The 26,758-nt window shown below is 40.5% G+C and overlaps 1 protein-coding gene across 2 annotated transcripts in view; it reads right to left on the bottom strand.

Moving 5' to 3' along the window:
• Positions 1-26,758, bottom strand: part of ip6k1 (inositol hexakisphosphate kinase 1) — an 83,286-nt gene that overhangs the window by 25,390 nt on the left and 31,138 nt on the right. Inside the window, exons 2-3 of one of the 2 annotated variants that reach the window (XM_048547514.2) lie at positions 21,149-21,534; positions 5,050-5,254 (exon numbers count right to left, since the gene is read on the bottom strand). In XM_048547514.2, the coding sequence (XP_048403471.1) occupies positions 5,050-5,254; positions 21,149-21,371 (428 nt within the window). In that variant the 5' untranslated portion in view covers positions 21,372-21,534. Of the gene's footprint in view, positions 1-5,049; positions 5,255-21,148; positions 21,535-26,758 lie in introns of those variants that run through there. The other variant, XM_048547515.2, reaches the window with a different exon arrangement.

Below are 26,758 nucleotides of genomic sequence, written 5' to 3' on the forward strand. Positions count from 1 at the left end.
TCAAGCTGTGTACCATGGGCAGCAGGAGTGAGCTGATTTATACTCACTACATTGAGCTCTTCTACTTTACAATGCCCAGGTCTGTACCTCACACACACTGTGCAAACTGGTACCAACACAATAACAAATATCTGTGGCACGGATAACTGCCACATTTTGTGCTCAGGGTTTCAATTACCTTCACAGTACGTGGGCAATTGATATCACAAGTTGCTGTGTGGCACCAGTCATTCCATCCCTGTAGCAATGCAAACACATGCAATATCAGAAACACACACCATGAACAGAAATCAGAATCACCCACCCGTTTAAGTGTTCACGCAGTTAACCAATTAGAATTGTGTTCTTTAAAATGGGCACTTCACCCATTTGTTCTGTTGCCATGAACAGCAACGTAGAACAATGTAGGTTCACAGCACCAGTAGAAGACCTGACTTTCTCAGTGACACCTGTAAATTCAATTCTGGGAATAAACAGGCTACACCTATCAAATTCAAAGCTTCAGTTGCTCTATCAAAGTGACAGTTTGCTTCAAACATTGTTAAAGAAGCTACAGAGCAAAGACAATACTTCACAAAAGGGCTGTGGAAATCCTCAGTGATTCTGAGTAAAGAATTTCTAACATTTGTCTAAAACAGACCACAGAAGACAATGAAAAAGTTTATAGAATCAGACTTAATTCATTTTGCTACTTCTACTAAAAGGTGCAACATTCCTCCAGTTCAACGTGTGCATAGGCACACTTACAATGCACTAAAATCTTTGTCTCAGCTGCCAATCTTAGCAACTACTAGCAGTTTGATATCTAGCTTTTAGCCAGCTATATAAAACTTGCTATGGGAAGCTTACAGCAGTTACGTAGTACGAGACCTGCAGGACAAATAGAACTATCAATCAAGTCAATATACTTTTTGTGACACTACAAATGTTCTCCATTAACTCGTTCTTGCCATCAATAGTTCTCTACCTCATTGGTATAGTGAGGCACTAGTACAGAACAACATGTTTCCCCATTGATAGAATGACAACTTTTTAGTGACAGACCTGACCCCATCAGTACTGTAATCCAAGATTGCACACAAACAGACCTGTAGCACAATTACTGTTACTCAGTGTTATATAGTGTCCAAAACGTAACCATTAGTACGGCACCTCAGTGTCACGCAGAAACAGACACATATTCAGAGACACTGTATCCTGATGGTACAGTGACAGCCTCGTACCCACCAGTATTCTCACACTGTTATGACGACAAGTCAGGATACTGTACATAAGTAATTGTACACACAATTACTGAACTCCAGTGTAAATGTAGCTGTACTTACCAGTACTGGAGTCGACCCAACCCAAATTCTTAAACATTAACAAAGCTACATCCATCAGTATGATACCACCAAGGGTTTACAGTGACAGATTTGTATCCATAAGAGCCACAAACCAGTGTTATGGCAGGAGATCTGTACACACAAGAAATATATCCCAGTTTATCCACCAGTACTCTATCTCAGTGCTATACTGACAGACCAGCACTCATCAGTACTGTACCCTAATCAATTTTTATTAGTGAGAGACTGTTTGCTCACTAGCACACTACTGTACTATTATATAGTGATAGATCTGTGCTCATCAGCATCTCATTCAAGCAGTTTCATACATTAATTCTGTACCCCAAACAAAAAACTGAAAGGTTTGTAGTCGCCTATTCAGTACCTGAACGTGGTAAAGCTGCCTGAAATCACAAGGACCTGGTGATGAATCTACTCAAAGCTGATCATCAGGCTTTCTAAATTAGTAAATTAAAACATGATGAATGCGCTGAGTGAGACAGAGAAAAGCTGAATGAGAAACATCAAAATATATCCAAGTGATTGTGGGGTCTTTGTACAGTTATAACAATACGTCTATAGACGTAGAGTGGGGGAGAGATCCAGAAAGGCAATCGATAATTAGCAGGCACCGTGTGAGGGCAATAGATAAGTGGAAGTAGAATTGTATTCAACAACATTTTCAGGATCAGAGAGAAAATAGAAGCAGCATCAGCATCATCAGCTATATTCGGAAGGAAGAGATCATATTATTGACCTAAACAGTGTATTTCATATAAAATATAAAAAGTTAAATTTGTCAGCCTCCCACGAGACGAATAGAGAGATTCTTCCGAAATATCCATTCTGAATCACGGACCAGTGTATTTGCACCAAATGCTCATAGTGGATTCAAGCATTGCATATGTGACAGTTCTTAGCAAGAACATTTCAGCTCACCCCCCCTCCCATATCTTTTGCCCACCATCCTGCAATCTTCTTCTCTTCAGATAATTATCCAACACTGTCTTGAAGTGAATCTGCTTCTACCGTACTGTCAGGAAGTGCATTCCAGACACCTACCGTTAAATATCAGAGGTTAAATAATGGATTATCACAGCCCATCCATATAACTTTTCCAAACAGAGTTCTTTGTCTACTCTCACTCCACAAACTGCAACCACACTGATCGCTTGATTCCCACTGAGACATTTTAAAGTAACTTGTTCAGACATGTTGTGACAAGCCTCTGGTCTAGGTGGTCTTGAATCCAGGCCTTCTGGTTCAGAGGTAGGGACATTGTCACTGCGTCACAATATCGCTCCTGTATCATATATGTATACATTTTATATAATGAGTTCACCCAATTATCTCTTAATTAACACAGAACCATCAGCTGTACCCTAAAATCCTCCATAAAAGATTTCTCTTATATTGACCATGATTCTTTTATGACTCACCTTAAATATCATGGAGATATGCTTGTTTGAGGTATGATGGAGGCACTTCAGCACAACACAACTTTTTCAGTTGTATTAAGGGCACAATGCATAAGCAAAAATCATTTAAGTTGGTAAACATAATGTAAAACAATGGATGAACAGTGCTTGATTTAGTACTAGGCCTCAAGGACTGAGATGAGTGTGGATTTAATTCTTACTCTGTGCTGAGTTGTGTCCGGGCAGAACTGGGGTGCTAGGATTTGTTTTAGTTCCCAGAAACGTGACAGGAAAAGTCAGACAGGGGTCCCTACCTCTGACTACCAGCAGCACACACAGCTAGTAAATTAAAAGTAAGAATAATGCAGATATTGGAATTCTGAAATAAAAACAGAGAAGTGCTAAAGATACTTAGCAGTTCTAGCAGCACCCATGGAGAGAGAAACAAAGTTAATACTGAGTCTGATAATGACTTCTTCAAAGCTCAGAATTCCAGAAAAAAAAACAGCACATTCGACTTGAAACGGTAACTCTGTTTCTCTCTGCACAGATGCTGCCAGGCCTGCACCATTTTCTGTTTTTAAGCGCAGAATAAATAAACCGAAGATTATACACATCTGTGATGCTGCACAGTCAAATAACACAAGAACCCTGAATGTTCTTGAGTGAGCACACTTCAAACATAACCAGTTACCTGTTAAAGCTAATTTCTGTCTCCTGACTGTGCTTGCTCCTTACTTTCCCTCAGTGAGCACTGAATTTTTAAATAAATTTACTTTTTAACTTCTCTGGGTATCGAGCCTACTCGTCAGCACTGGGGAGCAACTGAGACTCAGTTAATGTGTCTCTTTGTTTAGTTTACAGCTCTTCATTACAATCTGTTTCTTCACATTCAGCAGATGCTACTGGTCCTACAAGGATTTCATTATCAGTTATTTGTGTCAAGAAAAATTCTTTTCCTGCTCCTTAGTTTTATTTGATCACTGTCCAGAACTCAACTCCTGATCATAAGTTCATAGTTCTGAGCAGAAGTGTAGTTGTCCACTACTTCTACATCATATTGTGACTTTCAATTTCACTCTTGCACTGCCATGCAACCAATTTTGTTATCTCCTGGACCTTAGTTTCCAAGGCATCTACTTCAACAATGCATCCTCCAATACTCTCCCTTCAAATAGCTTCCGGACTCGAACACCTGCCCAGCCAAACCTGGACAATGCTGATAGTCCATACTGATTCGACCCTTCTTAACATCAACTTTAGCCCACAGTGTTTTAACTCTGAACAGCTTTCTACTGACTCCTCTGAATTTCCTGCTCACATCTCTATCTTGATGTCACTATGCAAGCATGTATTACTTGTTATTTTAAATTCCTTCCCTAGACCCCTCCTGCTTTCATTCTTTCACCATGACTTGCAGCTACTCCTGCCAGGAGATGTTGTCATGGTATGTCTCCTTTAATTTGTTCCCCTGGGGATGCTCTGCCTTCTGAAATTCCTACCATATGCCCTTCAGCACTCGACAACTCTACTTACTCTGTTGATGGGGTTGGTTAGGTCAGTTGTCTGAACAGCTGGTTTGTGATGTAGAGTCCCACCAACAGCCTGGGTTCAATTCCTGTACCAAATGAGGTTACCACAAAGGCTCTCCTTCTCAACCTCCCCCTTCACCCAAGGTGTGGTGACCCTCAGGTTAAATTACCACCAGTCTAGTGAGAAGCAGCCTTACGGTCCTCTGGTCTATTGCAATATTAAACTTGCTGCAGTTGACTCCATCACAATTTTCCCAATGAAGGGAAGTTGTTAAGACTGGAGATTCAATCAATGTTCAAGGATACATAGCAAGACATCAACAACCTGCAATCATATATTGTGTTAAAAGTAGTAAAATCCCCCAAGTTACTTTCCAGGAGTGTTAGCAAATGAAAATGCGACACCCAGTCATGTAAGGATATTCTTGGATAAGTGCCAAAATGCTTGGTCAAACAGTTGGTTTTAAGGGGTGGGACAAAAGGAGGACTGTGGCAGAGAGACAGCAAAAGCAAATTCCATTTCTTGGTGCCAAAGTGGCTGAAGTCACAGCCACCATTGCTAAAACCAAATAAATCAAAAATGTATGACTGGTCAGATTGGTGGAATATGGTGCTCCCAAAAGTTTGTGGAACTAGAAGGGGTTACAGATTTGGATTGTAAGATTCCCAAGTATTTTCATCTGGGAAACTATTATTATAACTGTTCCCCTTCACAGGGGTATGAATATTATTCACTCTGACCATGTATACCCACAGCTGAAACCTTCCGCCTACCTCTCTGCGATGTCAGAATCATCCTTCTGGATCAGGTTCTCAGTGCCACTAGTTGAGCGATAAAGGCTTCTCCGTGAATGTTTCCTGCGAGGTTGCTCCCTTTCTTGAGCCTCATCTTGCTCTAAATTCTCACTTTCCACATATGGGTACGCAACTAGGTTAATGTAACCATCGCGCCCTCCTTCGAAACACACCAATACAACACCTAGACAGAAACATCAGCATTTGAACAAGCTAAATTGGATGGAAATAACCTTAGCATTTAAACAAGCTAAATTCAGTTGTAAAAGCACCCTATTCTTGACAATCTATTATAAGATTTCACATTTTGATTTTTGAATTGTCCAAACATTAAAGATTCTTACCTATTCATAACATCCTCCTTCAATTTAAGGGCACCAACTTTGAGGTAATTTCTCAATTTGTAAATAATATCCAATTGCTGTAGTAATACAGACAGCATTGGAACTCACTTTCTCAGTCTAATTCTTTGAGATGATGGATTATGAATGAATGAACATCTATATTTTTACAGCATACGATGACACTTTTACATGAATAAAAACAAAAAGCACACAGTACATAGAACATAGAACATAGAACAACACAGCGCAGAACAGGCCCTTCGGCCCTTGATGTTGCGCCGACCTGTGAACTAATCTAAGCCCCTCCCCATACACGATTCCATTATTATCCATATATAGTCATCCAACTGAAAACCGATATCCATTTTAAACCTACCAACTCCCACAACTACTGGAATATTCCTCCACCTTCCTGTAAAAATGCCATCCCCTATTCCCAATTCCTTCGCCTCCGCCGCATCTGCTCCCGAGATGAGGCATTCCACTCCCGAACATCCCAGATGTCCTCTTTTCAAAAACCGCAACTTCCCCTCCACAGTGATCAAAAATGCCCTCGACCGTGTCTCCCGCATTTCCCACAACTCATCCCTCACACCACCTATCCGCAATAATAACCAAAAGAGAATCCCCCTCGTCCTCACGTACCACCCGACCAACCTCCAAATCCAACGCATCATCCTCTGACATTTCAGCCATCTGCAATCCGACCCTACCACCCAAGACATTTTTCCCTCCCCACCCTTATCTGCCTTCCGCAAGGACCACTCTCTCTGTGACTCCCTTGTCCGCTCCACACTCTCCTCCAGCCCCACCATGCCCGGCACTTTTCCCTGCAACTGAAGCAAGTGCTACACCTGCCCTTATACCTCCCCCTTCACCTCGATCCCAGGCCCTAGGAAGACTTTTCACATCAAACAGATGTTCACCTGCACATCTGTCAATGTTATATACCGTATCTGCTGTTCCCATTGTGGCTTCCTCTACATCGGGGAAACCAAACGGAGGCTTGGGAACTGCTTTGCGGAACACCTTTGCTCTGTTCACAACAAACAACTACACCTCCCAGTCAGAAACCATTTCACTTCCGCCGCCACCCCCCACCCCTCAGACGACATGTCCATTCTGGGCCTCCTGTATTGCCACAATGACGCCACCTGAAAGATGCAGGAACAGCATCTCATATTTCGCTTGGGAACTCTGCAGCCAAAGGGTATCAATGTGGATTTCACAAGCTTCAAAATCTCTCCTCCCCCAACCACATGCCAAAACCAGCCCAGCTAGTCCCCGCCTCCCTAACCATTCCTCCCACCTGAAGCCCCACCCCATCCCCTAGCCACTAACCTCATCCCACCTCCTTGACCTGTCCATCCTCCCTGGACTGACCTACAGCCCCCAACTCCCCACCTACATTCACCTTCACTGGCTCTAACCCCGCCTTTTTGATCTGACTGTCTCTTCTCACCCTATCTTGTCTTCTATCCATCTTCTTTCCGCCTCCCTGTCTCCCTATTTATTTCAGAATCCATTTACCCTCCCCCATTTCGGAAGAAGGATCCTGACCCGAAATGTCAAGTTTTCCTGCTCCTCTGATGCTGCTTGGCCTGCTGCGTTCATCCAGCTTCACACCGTTTTAACACAGTGGTCATGGTGGAAATTCAAAAGTAAAATGGAAAATATTGGAAAACGCCAAGGTCAAGAACCATCCATTGAGATAGAAAGCAGCAGTGTAGTTTTCTGGTGTAGATATTTTACTTACTGGGTCCCCTCAGGTGGCATAGTAAACGCACAAGCTATCAGTGCCTAAATAACCACATGAAGGAAACACTGTAATATTTGGTACCTGTGAAAACATTGGTATCTCCTAACGTTCTCACGAAGAATACATTCCTTATTCACTTGCACTCTTAGGATGGGAACACTCCTTATTCACTTGTTAATTCTTCTCCATTCACACAGGACTCAAACAACACAAATTGATGCAATTAAAATTTGGGATGTTTAGTGTGGGGTTTTGAATGAATTAATTCTCCTTAATATTCAGTTCTAATTCTGGTAACTTTCTGATCTAATATTGCTGTGCAACAAGAAAATAGAGGGGCTAGATTCGATAAAGTGGGTTCCATATGCAGCTAGAGTAAATGTTGTAGTAGTTAGGAATCTGACGAATGTGTCCTTTGCCAGATAAAAGGCCACAAACCAATAAAAATTAGGAGCCAAGATCATACTACACCTTGAAGACCGTTATTAAAGTAGAAATTTTAAAGTACTTATCTCAGAATTTCTTTTACACCATCTTGGTGAAAAGTGGCTAGCCAGTTATCGTAGTGTGAGCAAGCGTGGTGTCCATTGCGTAATGAGTTACAAACATCTGACAGTCACCTCAGTCTGTCATGTACATTTCTCAGACTATGGTTGCAGGCCTCAACCAAATAGTGAGGAAATAAATGGTGTAGGTGACAGTTAATATATAGCAACTCAATACCGCATGTCATTCTAAAAGTGTTCTTCAAAGTAACTGGTCATGATGGCATGTGTGATTTAACTGCCTCCTTCAATGTATAATTTATAAACAGGTCTTTATAAGCAGTAGCCTGCATGCTGTGCTATTAATATCGCTGTTTGTACAAGGTTGCTTTTGTCACTGCCAGAATCTGGACAGGAAAGGTCATGGTGTTTTCAATCTGAGTTAATTCAACCAACGCCCAGAAACCAGCCAGTTACCATCTTTGTCAACAATCACACTGACATCAACAACCACTTGAGTAGGTGTGGAAAAGGGAGGCCACTGCTAATGTTGTGGGATGTTCATTCCTTGGATTGCAATGTTGTTTATTCACTGTCTTCAAGCTTTGGCATAAGCAGCTTCCTTCGGCTTGATCAGATTAGCACTGCATCAAGCGTACTTAGAAAACTTTTCAAGAACGATGTTTCCTGACGACAAGGACAAACTCAATTCTATTTCTAATTGTATTAGAATCATTATCGACTGTCACAGATCAGGAAGGTTCAACGTGCAAATTTTTTAAAAAATGCATTCACAGGATGAGTGCATTGCTGACTAAATGCCCTTCTCCAATTGCCCAGAGGGCAGTTAAGAGTAAACAACGTTGCACTGGGTCTGCAGTCACATTTAGGCCAGACCAGGTAAGGATGGTAATTTCCTTCCCTAAGGACATTAGTGAACCAGATGGAGTTTTGTGATTATCAACAATGGATTCATGCTCATCATCAGCCTTTTAATTCCAGATTTTCTTTTTGTTTGAATTCACATCCACCATCTCACATGGGGTGATTCGAACACGGGTTCCCAAAGCATTACCCAAATCTCTGGACTTACAGTCCAGTGATAACACCACTAAGCCTTCGCTTCCCCGTAACTGGTTTTTAAGCTGGTACGTCCTTTAAAGTAATAACATATGCAAAAAGGCACATATATAAGTTAGGTGAGACCTTAATTATGATTACTGATAACAGAGACATAACAATGATGTTGATACTAGTCACCTTTCAGCCATCAGGACAGAATTGGAAGAACACCGATCTTGAAGGGAACAGCAATTTATACTTCAGCGGGTGCAGACTGGTTGGTAAGTGAACTCGAAACAACAAAGTGTAGAGCTGGATGAACACAACAGGCCAAGCAGCATCTGAGAAGCACAAAAGCTGACGTTTCGGGCCTAGACCCTTCATCAGAAAAGGGAGAGGGGGAGAGGATTCTGAAATAAATAGGGAGAGAGGGGCGAGGTGGATCGAAGATGGATTCCGGAGGGAGGAGGGTAAACTTGGATTGGTTGAAGTGCTGCCATGGAGACTGGGCCAGGGTGTAGTTAATCCCAAATCGCTATTCAAATTAAAGCCAAGCAAGTCAACTATTATGGGTCAAGGCACTGCCATAGAGATTGCACCAGTGAATAGTTACTCCCAAAAATTTCATTTAGTTGAAAAAGCCAGAGAGTGAGCAAAGGACAGAATCTTGCATACGACTACATGTAATTTCTAGCAATCAATACCTTCTTCAGATGGACAGCAAAACTCAGATTTGAGCTGGAGAAACTCAATGAGCCATCACAGTCCTTTGAAGTCAACTTGACTATCACATGTGAACAAGGGCCCTCGTGAAAGAAGGATGGAAAAGGAGCCTCTCCAAGTCAGGGAACTATGGCTCTACCAGTTTACCAGAGGTCAGGTTTATGAATAGCGTGAAGTGGGACAGAGAGTATGTCAACGGTGAAGCCATGTTTAAACGGAGGTCCACCATCAATGCTAATGCAGCTAGAAAAGTACAATCTTGACAATTTTGGCAGGGTAGGTTGTGAGACAGATACAAACGTATCACAGAGAGGTATTGATAGGTAAAGTGAGTGGGCAAAACGTTGGCAAATGGAGTATAATATGGGAAAATGAGAAGTTGTTAATCTAGGAAGGGAGAACAAAAGAATAAAATATTATTTAAGTGGAGAAAAGCTATAACACAAAGGGACTTGGGGGTACTTGTGTACGAAACACAGAAAGGTGGCACACAGGTGAGGCAGGTAATCAGGAAGGCTAATGGAATGTTGGCCATTCTTTCAAGGAGGGTGGATTATAAGAGCAGGGAAGTGTTACTGCAAGTTGCTGGTGAGACCACACCTGCAATACTGTGAGCAGGTTTGGTCCCCTTATTTAAGGTATTATTTCATTGGAGGCAGTTTACAGAAGGTTTACCAGTATGATCCCTAGTGCAGAGGGATCACCTCATGAGCAAAAGGATAAACAGGTTGGGACTCCACACAAGTTTATAAGAATGAAAAGTGATCTCATTTAAACATATAGGATTCTTAATGAGTTTGACAGGGAGGATGTCTCTGAAAGCATGTTGACCCTCAAAGGAGACTCTAGGACCAGAGGGCCTAATCTCAGAATAAAGGGGTGCCAATATAAAACCGAAATAGGGAGGAATTTCTTCTCTCAGAGGGTGGAGTGTCTTTGGAAATCCTTGCAATAGAGAACTTGAAGGGCACCATTCTGCAAGCATAGGGCAAGGAAAAGATGCAGACGTCCACCGTTATCATATTCTACACAGACACTAACATTTGCAAAATTCAGGCACCCATATTAGCACTATGTTTGCTTGCCTATTTCCCTTGCATACCTCCAGCAGCCCCTTGTTCTCCAACCCAGAAGAAAAATCTTCACCTGTGTCAGCCCTTTCCTACAATGAAAATCTTCCCCAACATGCTTTGGAGTTGTCTCTTTTGTTAGGATTTCCCCCTACTTTGAAAACTCTCTTGAAATTAGGTCTCAGTCCCTTTCCTAACTCTTTGTTGGTTGCTTAGCATCTGCCTCTCCTTCACAAAGCTTCTCAGGATGAGGTACAAGTCTAATTTTGTTGTCAGTGACTCTGCAGAGATTAGGGAATCTGCACATAAGAATTACTGACACAGACCCAAATTTCACTTCTCTGTGGCACTGTGACTGGTGTATATTTTTGAGCAACATTACTAAATCTACCAAGCGCTCTAATGAAGCATATGCGCCTTATAAGCCTGCAGCTCTATGCTGATGATTGCAGTGCTAAATAGGATATAGGAATGTGAACTTTAAAGTTCCAAATAAGGAGACTGAGGCGTTCAAACTTTGGTACATCAATATAGAAATCACCTTTGGAATGATTTAAGTTGTGTTCAGGCATGGGGATATTCTTAGAATGCATTTGAGTTTCAGGTCACTTAAAGTCCACATAGCCATGAAATAAACAGCAAGTGCACAAACAGCCTTCATAACCTTGAAAGTAACATCATCTAGCAGTGTCTAAATATTTAACACCTTTCAAAAGATCAACAAGAACAGATGGACACTGGTTAGTTAACATGTAAACTGAGTTTTTGGAGTGATCCTTGGGAACTTGTACAATAAGAAATACAAGTAATTGTTAACTTGCAGATACAACATGTACAATATCAGGATATAGTACTTGCCACTAGTAACATGGTTAAGAGACTTCTGGAAGTCAACAATTACAAATATTACATTTACAGAACTAGTGATGGAAGAAAGGGAAATGAGGGAACAAATTATATTGTTTATACAAAGCTCTGGCAAAGCCTATTTTTTTGAAGGTTGTTCTGGGTATCTCACTTCAGGAATGATATTTTAGCCTTTGAGAGGATACACTGTAGACTTAAAACTTTAACATTTTAAATGCAGAATAATTACGAAGGATAAGTTGTATTCCCTTGAACAAAGAAGATTCGTGTGTCATACAATTAATCCGCTCAAGGCGATTAAAAGATTTCATAGTGTAAACTGAGATAAACATTTGTTCTGGTTGCACATTAGACAGGGACAGAGTGGACAAAACCTAAAGATTACAGCTAAGCCATTCAAGAACAATATCAGGAGCTTACTTTGTTTCACAAATTCTGTTACAAGTCTGGAATTCTCTGAGGTTGGATTTGATACTTCAATTGAAAATTTCAGAACTGATTGATCTTTCGTGCAGTTTGGCACCTTTACAGCCATAGTTTTAGTCAATGGGGTCAGTTCAGTTGTGAAGCTTCAATTCTTGCTGACTAATGCTTTTAGCCTGAAGCATAAATGAAAGTTCAGGTGGCAATGAAGAGCAATAAACAAAGCATTTATGCAATTAGTGCTGTGTCAACACCATCCAGTGGTTCTAGATGCTGCAGGCACCTTTTCTGATTCCAAGAAACAGAAACAAAATAAAACTTCTTTCACAGACACTAACACAGTTTCTGCTACCACAGAACATACCAGGAGGCGAAAACGGGGCATTCTCTCTTTCTCCCACTCAAAACTTATTGAAGCATGACGATACAATTAACACTGGAGCCAAGTCCAAAATGCTGAGACAAAAGCCAAACCAAAATATGCACCGAGTTTGCATTACAGCAGACAAATCCTTAGTTTGTTTTGATTTGCCTTGGTTTGATTTATTATTGTCATATGTACCAAGATACAGTGAAAAGTATTATTTTGCTGCTAACCAGACAAATCATACCTTACATAAATACATCAGGGTAGTAGAACAGAATGCAGAATATAGTGCTACAGATACACACAGAAGGTGCAGAGAAAGATTGATTCCACCATATGAGATGCCCATTCATAAGTCCGATAACATTGGGGAAGAAGCTGTTCTCAAACCCCCGATATGCATATTAAAACTTTTACACCTGCTGTCCAATGAAAGAGGATGGAACAGAATATAACCCGGGTGGGAAGGATCTTTGATTATGTTGGTTGCTTTCCTGAGGTAGCAGGAAGTATAGACAGAGTCAATGGAAGGAAGGGTGGTTTTCATGATGGACTGGGCTGTGCTCACAACTCTTTGTAATTTCTTGCAATCCCTTGTGCACAGCAGTTATCATAACAATCTATGATGTATCATGACAGGATGCTTCTATATATGGTCACTGGTGATATGATTAATCACATCTACTGGGATAATGAATGTAATCTATTCATTTTCAATCGAGTCATAATCCATACACGCCTAACACAACAAGACAAAGATTTGAGTGACCTAGCTATCGCAAGTACATTGTGTGTCTCCATCAGTCCCAGTTAAACAATAACTTCAAAGTAATGAACCCTAATAGATATTTTCTTTTGAGTTAGTACTGAAGGAAGCTTTCATTTCAAAAGTGCTCATGAATTTGATATCTTTGTGAATTAGAGGGTACACACTGCAGTACTAAGCCATGTATGAAATTAGTTACACATTTTGTGTTTACCAATTTGCTTTTATTTAGCTTCTTTCTTGCAGCCAAAAGCATTTGGATGAGATTTTGCAGAAATCCACTTAAAGATATGTTAAGACATTTGGCTGAAAGTTGTCAAAGAAGCAGATTTAAGATTTGACTTAAAGAAGGAGAGATAGAATGGTGAAAAGGTTTAAAGGAGAGAATCTGAGCTTTCAACACTGCGAAAGCCAAATCCATCAACACCAGAGCAATACAAATCAGGTATCTATGACTAGATTTAGGGTTGGAGGAGCACAGAGACCTGGCAGTTTTGCAGGGCTCAGCGACCTCAAGCTGTGGACAGGACTGCATAATTAGGCATGTCATGTTGAATCTCAGTGAAAAATATCAGCACATGCCACCCTGAGCATGGTGATGCCCTCGAAGAGGAGAAAACAAATAGAAAGGAATGATGAAAGGCTGGATAGAGGTGCAAAGAATGGGAGGATACTTACTTGTAAGGTTTTAGAGTAGATTTGTAGTTCTGGCTGTAGATGTGGTTGGTGGGCTTGCTGAGCTGGTTCGTTGTTTTTCTGCAAAAGTTTCATTACCCTGCTGGATAACATCATCAGTGCAGCCTCGATGAAGCCTCATATTTTCTTAAAAGGAGATGAAGCCCAATGGTTGTCTAAACCAAATGCTTTTAGTTTTCCTGTGCACTACACTTAACTTTCTGTTAAGACTGTTCTATTTATAATGAATATAGTGATTCACTAGGATATTTTTCAACAGTAATGTTTATTTTAGGTCCTCAATGCATCCTGTACAAGCTTGAATAAATACAGAACAAACAGAGAAAGGCAGGGGCAATATCTCAGTTGAACAAATCTGATGTCAGCAAAAAGCACATTAAGAAATGTCATGGATGTCAGCAGAACTGAAACCGAACTTTATCTTCCAGATACCTATGACAAGTTGCGTATTTCTTCAACACAATTAGCAAAAAAAAATCACAAAAGAGATAATCCTCAGTTTGCTGGAAGTAGCTCACTGACATAAAAAGGGATAGGTGTTACTTTGTAAATACATGTTTGAGTCAAAATAAGAGCTCGTGCCACCAAATTGAATTGCAAGCAACATATCTGTTTAATCTAACCTGAAAAGCTATTCTATGTTTGCACTTGGCAACATTGTGTCTTATGTCACAAGCTTTCACATTCAACACCACTTTAGAATATCCTATTACCAGTTAAAATTTATGACAATGAGGCCATTTGTTCAATGGTTCACAAGAAGTCCAACTTATAATACTTAAATCAATAATTAGAGATGAGACAGCAGGAACTACACCTGGCAATATATTTCTATCAATGCTGGGATGCCAGAAAACTAGTTCTTGCTGCAACTATCACTCCTTCCTATTTACTGGTGGACACAGCACTAGATGTTATTCTACCTCTAATGTCATTGAGATACAGCATGGAAACAGATCCTTCAGCCAATTCGTCCGTGCCAACCAAACATCCCAATCTGACCTAGACCCATTTGCCAGCATATCTCTCTGAACACTTCCTTTTAATGTACCCATCCAGGCGCCTTTTAATTGCTGTAACTGTACTCATCTCCACCACTTCTCTGGCAGGTCCTTCCACAGACACACCACCCTCCGCACGAAAAAGTTACCCCTCAGGTCTTTTTTAAATCTTTCCCTCTTACTTTAAAAATACGCCCTCTAGATTTGGACTCACCCACCCAAGGAGAAAGACCTTGGCTATTCACACTATCCATGCCCCTCATGATTTTATAAACTTCTTTAAAGTCACCCCACAGCCTCCGACACTCAAGGGAAACAAGCCCCAGTCCCAGGCACTCCCTTCAGTCCTGGCAACATCCTTGTAAATCTTTTCTGCATTTTCTCAAGTTCAACAACGTCCTTCCTACAGAAGTGGCCTTAACAATGTCCTGCTGCAACATGATCTCCCAACTCCTACACACAATGTTCTCACCAATGAAGGCAAGTGTACCAAACATCACCTTCACCACTCTGCCTACCTGTGATTCCACTTTCAAGAAACTATGCACCTGCACCCATTGGTTTGTTCAGCCACACACCCCATGGTGTGGATGCAGTTAGAAACTCTCCTGAACCGTGAAGTGTTTTTAACAGGCGGTGTATCATGTATGAGCCTGACAGTAGACTATTAATACAAAGTCTTTTAGGGAGAACTACCTTGTTTGGAAAGCATGTAGCCCATTATTCCAGATAAAGTTAACCTTTCGGGGTATTCAATGCTTTCAAAAATGCCAGCCTTCTTGGACACTTCACATCTGAGGAGTAGTTCCAAAAGTGGTGCGCACAAGGCTTTTCAAAGAAATAAATAACCAAGTTAGGTTCTGACTGGAGTTTGTAACATCTAGCTCACCAAGTGTTTAACTTTTCCTAGTTGTGCTGGATCCACCGTGAAGTCACTACAGCTCAGAACACAGTTAACACAAAATTTGCAATTGCTTACCAAAAAAGTCCATCGCTGATCCTGAATGTGCAAGTTACAAGTTAAGGAATAAGAGACAACTTTAGAAAACTGACAATATTTGAGAGTGCCTGATGGAGCAATCAGATGTCAGGTCTGGAGACCCTTATCTGTGTATATTTATTCTGTGTATATTTAGAGCCTTAAAAGTAATGACCATCCCCACAGGCTTCACAGGAACTAGGATGATCTCGGAATGATTTAGCAGGCAATAGCAAGACCTGACAGTGTTTTAAGCGGTCCCATCCAGTTCTGGCAATAAGTGGCTAAACCAGTTATCAACGATAACGTTTAAACATTGCATCTTTTGGACAGCAGCAATTCGAGAGGGGGGTGCTGTGTCAGGTGAATGGCTGGGGTGAGAGAGACATATTCATGGTTTTGTTGAGAACTAAGACACTGAAAACAGCAGCAATCTTGACCCATTTATTGGTACAATTTTTATTTAAGGGAGGTAATTGACCAGGATAATTGACCAAGGGATTGCAAGAAATTACAGAGTTGTGAGCACAGCCCAGTCCATCATGAAAACCACCCTTCCTTCCTTTGACTCTGTCTATACTTCCTGCTACCTCAGGCCTGAACTTCTGTTCTTCGAATGAAGTGCATCACTGAACCTTGAACAGGAATCTTGCTAATTGTTGAGTAGTGACATAATGCTTTATCCAAAAGATGTCACCTTAGAGTGTACAGCATTCATTCAATGCTGTTTTGAAGCATCAGCCTAGATTATGTGCTCCAGTCCCTGAAAGGACTGGAGATTTTATCCAAGTCAAGATTCTTTTTCATTTCATTTGTGTGGGGGGATCTAAATAAGAGTTCTGTTTATAGCCTTTGTTATCCTATTTCTAAGCTAGAAATCACTTGGAGTACTGTGGCTGTGGATGTTGCCGGAGAAAGTTGTTCCGTAATACTTTATATAGCTCGCCAGATTAAAGTAAAATTAACTCGACTGGGAACTGACTATACAAGCATCCATAAGGGCAAGCTGGAAAGTTCCACCAGATCCTGTAGCTTGTCTGCCACAATATGGCAAAGTACTTGGCCTCCACTCAAACAGAGACATTGGCAGCATATTCAAATTCTGCTCAGCTCACGCAGAATGGTGGGTATAGTTCCTGGTCCTAGAGTCAGTGCTTTGGGGCATTCGCATCACTCTTCAACAAGGTGTAGCCTGAAGGTGCTCACTAAGACATTACTGATTAATACTGAGATGCCAACCAAAGGAATAACTTTCACTAGCATCAGGTACAGCTCATGAGATCTTTGCAAAGGTTGGAAATGGCATTAATCTACATTAATAGGTTGTGAAGAATCAAAGTACAGTGCCTCAAACACTAACCTGTAGACCGTGAATTGTGCTAATTTGGCCTGCAATGCTGGAAGCTTTTACAGTTTCAATGATTACTCCCCAGGCTTCTGCTGTTTTGATCTTCATGGACTTTAAAGTTTAGGGTGGGACAAAGGGTCGGGGGAGAAAATCAGTACTTGGAGCCGCTCCGACACTGGTAAACCCATTTTAACGGGCACTAAGATCAGTTCATAGGTCCAGTTTGAAACAGATACAGATTGATGTTAACAGGATCTGAAACTTGGGGCATTCCATGACATAAATAAATTACTGTTTACACTATAAAAGTCCCATGACATATTGGCAAGTAGGAATTAGGTACAGACTGGCAAAAAACTAAGTAACAATGTACCTTGGATCATGTTTACTCTCAGGATATAAAATCCTGTATTATTTTATTGAATCATGAAGCAGAGGTGGCCATCAGCTCAGTTATTGATCAGCTGAATGGCAATTTTTGTCACAAATTTATGATCGAAGTGGTGGTTTGATTTAAGACAATGAAAATTTTGGGCTGTCAACCATACCACACTAACCACTTTGTGCAGACCATAGGCAGTTATTATTTCTAATGAATGCCACTGCATATTCTTCGAGCTTCATGTGTGATGCATCTTTCCAGTCTGAGACTTCACATAAATACTTGGGTGAAGATGTATTGGTTCTCATACTGCCAATTAAAGCATAAATCTGTTTAAGATGAAGGATTTGAGTGATCGGGAATAGAAAAAGCCCAGGCATCACCAGTGAAATGCAGAATGAAATTTGTTCTGCATCACCTCATCAAACACTCAAAGCAGAACGGGAGGTGTTAATTACAGGATAAGGTTCTTCTAAACTATCCTACGAAATACTCTTTTATATGTACAGCACAAATTAGTACACGTTGATACTATCCCACCCATCTCTTCCAGGGCAGTACCATTCGCAATATTGCTTGTTCTATTGTGACTTAAGCCTAAGCTCAGAGTAGAGTTTTGTAACTTCCATATCAATTACTTTGTGTCCATTAGGGTTCAATCAATCAAAGTCACCTGAAATATATTAGAGTGACATTAACAACCTGTGGGTTAAGTATTCATACATATACACATGTCAACACATAAATTAGGAGCAGGAGTAGGCTTACCTGATCATTCCTATTCCCACACATCCCTTTCACCCCCTTGTTTATCAATAACCTGTCTACTTCACTGCATCAGTTTAGGTTGGGTTCAAACTCACATCGAAGAGTTGAAAAGGCCAGCTCTCTTCAAAGCATCATCCAATACAGTATCCATTTCACATAACCCAATGGCAGCTCTGGATGGGTTATTCTACTTCCACTCACAACAGTTATAGTCACTAAACTCCTTCAGTTGCATGCACCAAGTCTCCAATGCTGAAATAATTCATTGGTAATGAAGCTCCTTGGGATGTCTTGAAGACATACTTTTTAAACAATTCCAGGGTCTCTTCAATTACAACCAAATTGATAACATCCCGGAACGGCTTTCATTAGAGTGGTGTTAGATTATGAAACTGGTTCTACAATTAGAATGAGGTAGTTGATTTAGGACGAAGGTGAATTTCTTCACTCAGAAGGAGGTGAATCTGAAATATTCTAGCCCAGAAGACTGAGGACACCATTATTAAATATATTCAACAATGATATTGATAAATTTAAAGATATTAAAGATATCAAAGGACATGGGGATAGTATGGGAAAAATTGCATTAAAAAGTACGAGATTAATAATGATCACATTGAATGTTTCTATGTTCAGTTAACCTCCAACACACTGCTGCTCATGGAACTGGAGGGTCTGACACTGTGCTATCATCTCAGGTTTGCAGATCTCCACATGTACTAGCAAACAAAGGCGGTGCCACAAATAGTAACAATGACTAATTGTAGCGTAATGTATTCCAAGCATTCTTTAGTCAAAACATGCCCACTTTTCTATTTTGGGATACACTTTTGATATTACATTGAAGAATGGCATTTGCAGCTTTATGTAAAGCATTCTGGCATGGCTATCCCCAACTCCCATATTGTGTTTCACAGTTTGTGTCACCCAGTGTCTCAAATAATGAAGAAACCAAGGTTGTTGAATGCTTCTGTGAATAAATCAGCTGATCAGTTTCAACAGCAGACAAACTTGCCCTGAAATGCCCAGAAATCGTGCAGGATTTAATTTTTTTTAAAAATGCATCGGAGCTTTAGATTATATAGTAAAATGCAGTATTAAATCAGGCAAACAAAAATCACCATATTAAGATAATTAATTTCTTAAAGAGTTGAGGAGACAGAAACTGGAACTAGAGTCAGTGTGGAAAATCAGAAAACGTTTGTGTTCTTGATTCCATCCATTGACCCCAGCTGCAAGTTATGTGTGAGATATAGTTAACTATGGATTGCGTTAGGCTCAGATATGATATGTTAAAACTCAAAACTCCCACCTTTATTATGGCCCAGGCATGAATAAAGAACACTTAGGTTTGGCCAGACAAAATCATAGTTCAACCCAGACTCAACACCAGATAAGGAGTCAGACAACACTAAAACAGTGGCGAGGTCAAGAGAAGTGGTGAACACGTAGAAATGAGTGCTGTCTATGTGCTTGCGGAACTGACCCTATGTTTTTGAGCAATGACATGGAGATAAGGAAGAACAGAAAGTCACAGAGGATTCCAGAGTTAACAACACAGAGCAGGTGCAGCAGCCATTGCTAAAAAGTATACCAAATATCCTTGTTCAGAGTAGGAAGTGTTCCTCAATAATGCAAACAGATTTTCAGCAGGCATAGTCAATAACCTGTTGTTCTGCACTTTTTGAGTTAATTTTTAATGACCAGCTAGTATCGTTTCTTTGAATAATATTTTTAATAACATCAGAATAAGTTATATTAAGTAGTGAAATGTTTCCCAAATTGAAGGCTCTTAAACACTCTCTGCTTGACACCCATGAATAGGCATTAAATGAGTTGAGGTTTTAATTTCAAGACTCAAGGAAGAAATATGGACATGAATTTGACAATTCCTTGGGATCCAATTCTTTGTCAATTTAGGTCCAATTAGCCATGTTTTAAATGTGAGTATATTCTCATGGCATTGATGACGTTTTGGCAAAACATATATTTTCCAAGTTTCACATTCACGGACTTGAGGAGATAGGGAAACTAGAGGCAGGATAATAGTCTATAATAAAAGAGTGGGTGGATCATGTTTTTTGAGAATTTGGGTGGTGATGGCAATTTTGAATGAGGAGCTCAGTGAATTTCAAGGGAGCTGTGTCCATCAGAAAAAGCCCTGTTTTATTCTGATTTTGCTGATCACAGCTGGGGGCAACAATGAAGCACAATAATCTTGGTGCAACAGGACTGAAGAGGGAGGAAAGAAACACGCACTAAGCCAGGGTTTCTGTTCCTAACCACCAAAAAACTCAGTAGGATCGAGCCTTTATGCAAAAAACTAGTGAGGAGAGGATAGGGCTGTATATCGACCAGCATGTCCAAACTTTGGCCTGGAACAACTTGCAGCTCTAGCATCTCAATCCAGTTTGCATTTCAATTTCATATTTGCCAGACAGTCAGTTGTTTTGAAGCTGATCAATTTACAGGTTTGGAAGAGTGGTTGCTTCAATGGTGGAAAATTCCTGAACAAGAACATCAAGAGCTACTGTTACTAGTAACTTGACATGAATGCAAATTAACAGAAAGGCACAAAAACAGAAGCTTGAACATCCCTGTTGTAATACGTTTGGCATTAATGTAGACAACTGAATAGAACTGGAACTGAGACTTTGGTGAAAATTGCATTTTTGCACGGATAAATTTGGAGTTTTACTTTATAGGGCTGAAGCACTATTTTTAAACTTGAATCTTGTCCACCTCTGCAGCGTTCAGATTAATTTATCACCTCTGCAGCCATGGTTTAGTGATGTGACTTAAATACAGGATCTATTTAAAGTAGAAACATGCAGAGTTCAGTTCTTTTAGTAAAAAGTCAAATTGTTCCTACTTCAAACAGGTAAAGAATAGCTTTACCCAATCTCAACTATCTGAAATCAAGCAAAGAGAATGTTTTCTTGAATGTGCATTTAAATTTCCTTTATAGATGTTAAACAAAAATCCTATGGATTGATACTGTAGTACTAACTTTAACTGCATGACATGAAGTGTCTCACCTTTGTACTCTGGAGTAAATTCTTTCATTTCTGGTGGAAGTGACTCATAGAATCTCTGCTCCCGACTGATCAGGGGTTTACAAACTGTGTGATCATCATACCGCATCATGCTGGTGTGTCCGCCAACTTGGTGAATGAAAGGCTCCAACAGTACTCCTTTGCTTCTCTCTGGAACTGTGTTGTTACCATATTTCCCCACTTCCATGGTGTCCAAAAGGCACATCGCGTTACTGGGCCGCAGCTCAGAGGAGACATGGATCACAGCACATAGGCCTGGCTTCACTGGGAGGGGATGTTTATGGACCAGAGGACCAGTTCCCAAGGATCAATAAGCGTCAGGGAAGAATAGCTCAAAACTTTCTAACAGTGTTGTTCAATGCTCACTTCTGAAAGGGAAAAAGGAGAAAGGAAAAACAAACAGTCAACTCACTTGAAATTCAGCAATTCCCAACATCTCATCACAGGATTGGCCGACAATCCCTGGGATGAAGGCAGATTAACAAATCAAGTTAACAAATTAACAACAGTCCTTTCTGCAAGGGGTCTGCGTCAGATGTCACTGGACAATCCTCGTCCAATTCCTAGTGAGCACAAAACTAATGAGTCTCTCGCTCATCAAGAGACCACAGGATAGCCTCACCTGGGGCAGTTAAGATGCTCTTCTCAGTTGGAGTAGAAGTATGTGTAAGAATAGGAGTCCAAGAGTAGGTAAGTCTTACTGCAACTGTACTGGTGAGGCTACATCTGGATAATGTGAACAGTTTTGGGCCCTTATTTAAGGTAAATATCATTTCATTGAGTTCTGAGGAAGGGTCACCAGGCCTGAAACGTTAGCTCTGATTTTTTTCTTCACAGATCCTGCTAGACCTGCTGAGCTTTTCCAGCAACTTTGGTTTTTGTTCATCACTTCATTGAAGGCAGTTCACAGAATACTCACTGGGATTAATCCTAGTATGGAAGTCTTCAGAAGACCCTAGTCTTCTGAACTAAAAGGCTAAACAGGCTAAGACTCTATTCATTGGAATTTACAAGAATGAGAGGTGATCTCATTGAAACATATAGGATTCTTAAGGTACTTGACAGGGTAAATACGAAGAGAATGTTTCTCTTGGGAGAGCCTAGCACCAGACGGCATAGTCTCAGAATAAAGAGGTGCCAATTTAAGACTGAGGTGAGGAAGAATGTCTTTTTTTCAGAGGGTTGAGTGTCTTTGGAACTCCTTGCCACAAGGGGCTGTAGAGGCAGAGTCCTTATGGCTGAAATAAGTAAGATTTGTGAACAACAGGGGTATCGAAGGTTATGGGGAAAAAGGCAGGAAAGTCGATGTCTGGAGTGTTGGATCAGCCAATGATTTCACTGAATGGCACAGCAGGCCCAAGGACTGAATGACCTATTCCTGTTTCAATTTCTTAAGTCTTATGTTGGCTGGAAGGGTCCAGCAACTTTGACTCGACATCCAAGCTATTGCATAATGCTGAACCTCAGTCTCCAAAATGACGTGTGGCTTTTCTACAATATATCTTGCCTTCATGAACAAAAGATTCACACACAAAGAAGGGCAACAAAATAAACCTGGTCAAAACATGCCGACAAGGAAAGGTAGGAGCAACACTGAGAAAACTGACATGGACAACAGATCAGTCAAATCAGGATCAACTTACAACTGTACAATGATTCCTGTATTACAAATGTTGGTTGAGAAGTCACTTCACCAAACCAAACAGAAGTGCATTTCAAAGCAAATTTTGAATACATGTCAGAATAATCAGCTCACTTTTTTGTTTTGCTGCATCAGATATGGAAAAGTGTTCTTTCAGCAGTAACCACGTATAAACAGAAGCTGGAATATCAAAGATCCATAAATGACAAGCGTGCAGCTGTGACTGGTGAGCTAAGTGATGATGCAAGATATTTATAAAAGTAGCACGACAAATATATCAGGTCTACAGTTTATATAGGCGACAGCTGTCTATTTTTAAAAATGATTAGCAAGTCTCCTGTGGAAAGTGAGATGACGCACTCTTCTCAAACAATAGAGTGCTACATTTCATATGGAAATTTTTTGTGCTAAAGAGGAACTGTAATAAGGAGTCAAATAACTTCCTCCAATTGATTGAAGGACAATAAAACTGTTGCTTTCAGCACCTGCAACTAATTCCAGTGTGTGGTTACCAGAATTCCATTGCTCTTGCTCTGGCTGTATTTATCAGCTTTGTATTCAGTTGACAAAAGCTTTAAACCTGAAGCACTACCCAAGATTGCTCACCTTCATCTCACCCCTACCTCTGCTGCTGAAATTTTAAGTACTTGTCCAGATTCATACTCAAAAACCTGAATCCTTTATTTGGTGGCAGCTCTCCTCTCTTCCAACAGCTCTCACGCCTGCCCCAGTTACACATGTTCCATAAGCTTCAGATTGTTCAAAACTCTGCATGTATTCCACCTTCCACAGTTTTTCTTAAGCTAATCAAAAAGCAACATTGTTTCATATGAAAAATACTTCTAAAACGATGGCCAATGTTTGTATTACAGAGTGAATATCCTTCACATGCTCCACAGCATGTGAAAGAATAGTCCCAGATCACTGAACTGCTTGTCTGTTCAACATCAACAGAGCTTATCAATAACAGAATGTGGTGGAAATTCACAAATTATAAAACTAACTCCTTGTTAAAATTGCTGATGACAGGAAACTGTAAACAAAATCAGAAGTTCCTGCTACTGCTTGCCATTTAGCAGCAAAGATTGCTTGTAGAAATCAGAGAGAATAGGGTCAAACTCACCAATGCTGACACATAGTAACTAGAGAAAACTGTGGTGTGCTGGGAGCAATAGGTGTATACAGAAGAAAACTTGACAAGGTTGTTATAAACTAGAAAACAATTATATTTAAACTGAGTCTGTGTGCATACTTTTAATGACAGATTTATGTTAGTTAAGCACTCCACAAAACCCACTGATTACTGGCTCCCGTATTTATACAATTCACACCCAATTAACATATCCATCATCTATTCCTTCAGTCCAATAAATTTCAGGCATTCCTTCAGACATTACATGATAACAAAGGCACCTTAAAAAAAACTCAAACTAAAGACAGACAAGTGGTCAACAGAGAATACAAAAAAAAACTAATGATGACATTAAGTGAAAAGTGAAAGTCATCACAGTCCCAGAGGCAGCTCTCTCATGACAGAGGGATTGCTGGTTTGTTTAAGTGGAGGGTCATCACACTTCAGGCAAGGAACAAGATTTGGGAGGCAGGGCCTTCATGGTGACCTTAGTACAGAAAGTCCACCTGTGCTGCTGGCATCACACCACATCATAAGGTGGCCATCCAAATTAAATATGTCAAAGATATAATGGAGGATAAAGCACTCAGTTGTTAAGTTTCCTTTAGCTGATATTGGCATTATGGAAAAATTCTGCCTATATGTATATTTCAACAGTGCAATAACTTTGACATTTAAGCAGACTGGTACAGCATTCCAGCAATTTCCACGACTGTGGTCAATTAACTCAGGACAGTCCAGAATTCAAGCCAGAGACTCTATTGCAGGCTGTAAGATATAGTGACATCAGAAGTTAGGCCCTCAAACAGATGCTTTTGCCTGAATTCTTCTTACCTTGAATCAAAATGTTATTCTCTTGGAATAGCAAGTTATAGATTTAACTTTAGAACTTTTCTGAAGTTATCAGAATACCATTTTACTGAAAATTATTATAGAACCTATGCAGAATAATTAAGGGAAAATATCAGAAAATTAGAATTTAAGCTCCTTTTAAACTCCCAGAAGTAAATCCAGTAACTAATAATGACAGAAAACAAAATCAATACTGTCACTGGGATTTCAATGCATTCAGTTGGGAGCATGGTCAGTCACATTGTGCTCAGGAGTCTTGGCCAGATGCACTTACACAGTTGATGTGCTGTTCACTAAATTCCTGGGTAACTTTTGCCCACTTTGCCATCACCTTCTCCAGTGCAACAAGGAAAAGGGAAACAAATACTGCTGTTCCAAGTAACACCCACAAACCATGAATGAACAAAACAAGTCAATTTGGAGAGAGTTCAAACCTGTCAGCAGCTGTCTCATGACCAGCTAATGATGAACCTCTGGGGGAAAGTGAGATCTGGTGGGAGGTGGTTTCAAGATGACATGTTTCAACCACAAATTCCGAGAACCAAGTCAATAGATTTATAGTCTCAGGCATGAACCAGGCAGCTCCGGTACAGGGTCCAGACTGACATACTGATAATACCTAACCAGAATTACTTTCATTCAGTTCAGAACACTGGAATCCAGTATTTCAGTTTTAAGTGGTCTTAAGATAGACAAGTAATATGAAGCTTACCAGTATTCTGAGCTGTTTAGCTATGTTAAACTCTACTATGACTGAACAAAGCTCTCTCTCTGCGCATCTATAACCAAGCTCTTCAGATTTCCTAATGTTGGTCAGTGGATTTCACAGCGGTTTGAATCAAGACTCAAACATTCTAAAGTATTTCTAAACGTTAAAGCATCTCATGCACAAAAAAAACCAAAACCCTGGATTTTAGTGAAATGAACCCGCCTGCACAACTAACATATACTGGTTTAAGCCTGATTCCCCTTACATTATGCTGGCAGCAGTATGCTAAATACATCCAGTAACAACAGAAACAGCACATGGACTGGTGGTTTAATATGCAAAGAAACTGCTTCCTTACATTGCACCATGTAGGATTCCTGCGCGTACCTTCAATACAAACACTACAATCAATTGGACAGAAAATATGTCTTGCTGGGGCCTTGACATGCAGGAGATGGCTTTAACTTTTGCCTTCAGCCTCATCGCTTTAAACGCTGGGTTCACTCTAACAGGTACCTGTGTCCACACAAATTCTGTAAAGTTCACTTTGGAAACAGTAGTTATGTAGACAGAGCTCCTCTCACAAACCTGCCCCATTTCCTAGATAACAAAGTGTGAAGCTGGATGAACACAGCAGGCCAAGCAGCATCTCAGGAGCACAAAAGCTCTGAAGGGTCTAGGCCCGAAACGTCAGCTTTTGTGCTCCTGAGATGCTGCTTGGCCTGCTGTGTTCATCCAGCTTCACACTTTGTTATCTTGGATTCTCCAGCATCTGCAGTTCCCATTATCTCTGCCCCATTTCCCAACTATTTTTTAAACAGAGGAGGCCATTCAGCAGTGAAGGCTGAGCTGGTTCTTTTTAAGAGCTATCTAAATTAAAACAAATGCCTGCTTTTTTCCCCACATCCTTGCACGTTTCCCCCCTCAAAAATTTATCAATTCCCTTTTGGAGACCACCATCCCATCAGGCAGTGTGCTTTAAATCCTAACCACTCGGACTGCAATAGAATTCCCCTCCAAATCACCCTGGCTCCTCTTCCACCCAATTCTAAGTCACCTTAGATTTAGACACTCCAATTTTGAACACTTTAGCCGACTCTTTCCTGAAACTTTCAAGATTTTGAACGCTGCAATCAAATCTCATTTTAACCAAAAGAATAATCTCAGTTTCTCTAATCTAGCTACATAATCATATCCCCTCATTCACGGAATCCGCTGCCCCAAAGTCTTCCTGTCTTTCCAAAGTATATTGACCAA

This window comes from Stegostoma tigrinum, chromosome 11 (assembly GCF_030684315.1).
Source record: "Stegostoma tigrinum isolate sSteTig4 chromosome 11, sSteTig4.hap1, whole genome shotgun sequence".
Lineage (NCBI taxonomy): Eukaryota > Metazoa > Chordata > Chondrichthyes > Orectolobiformes > Stegostomatidae > Stegostoma > Stegostoma tigrinum.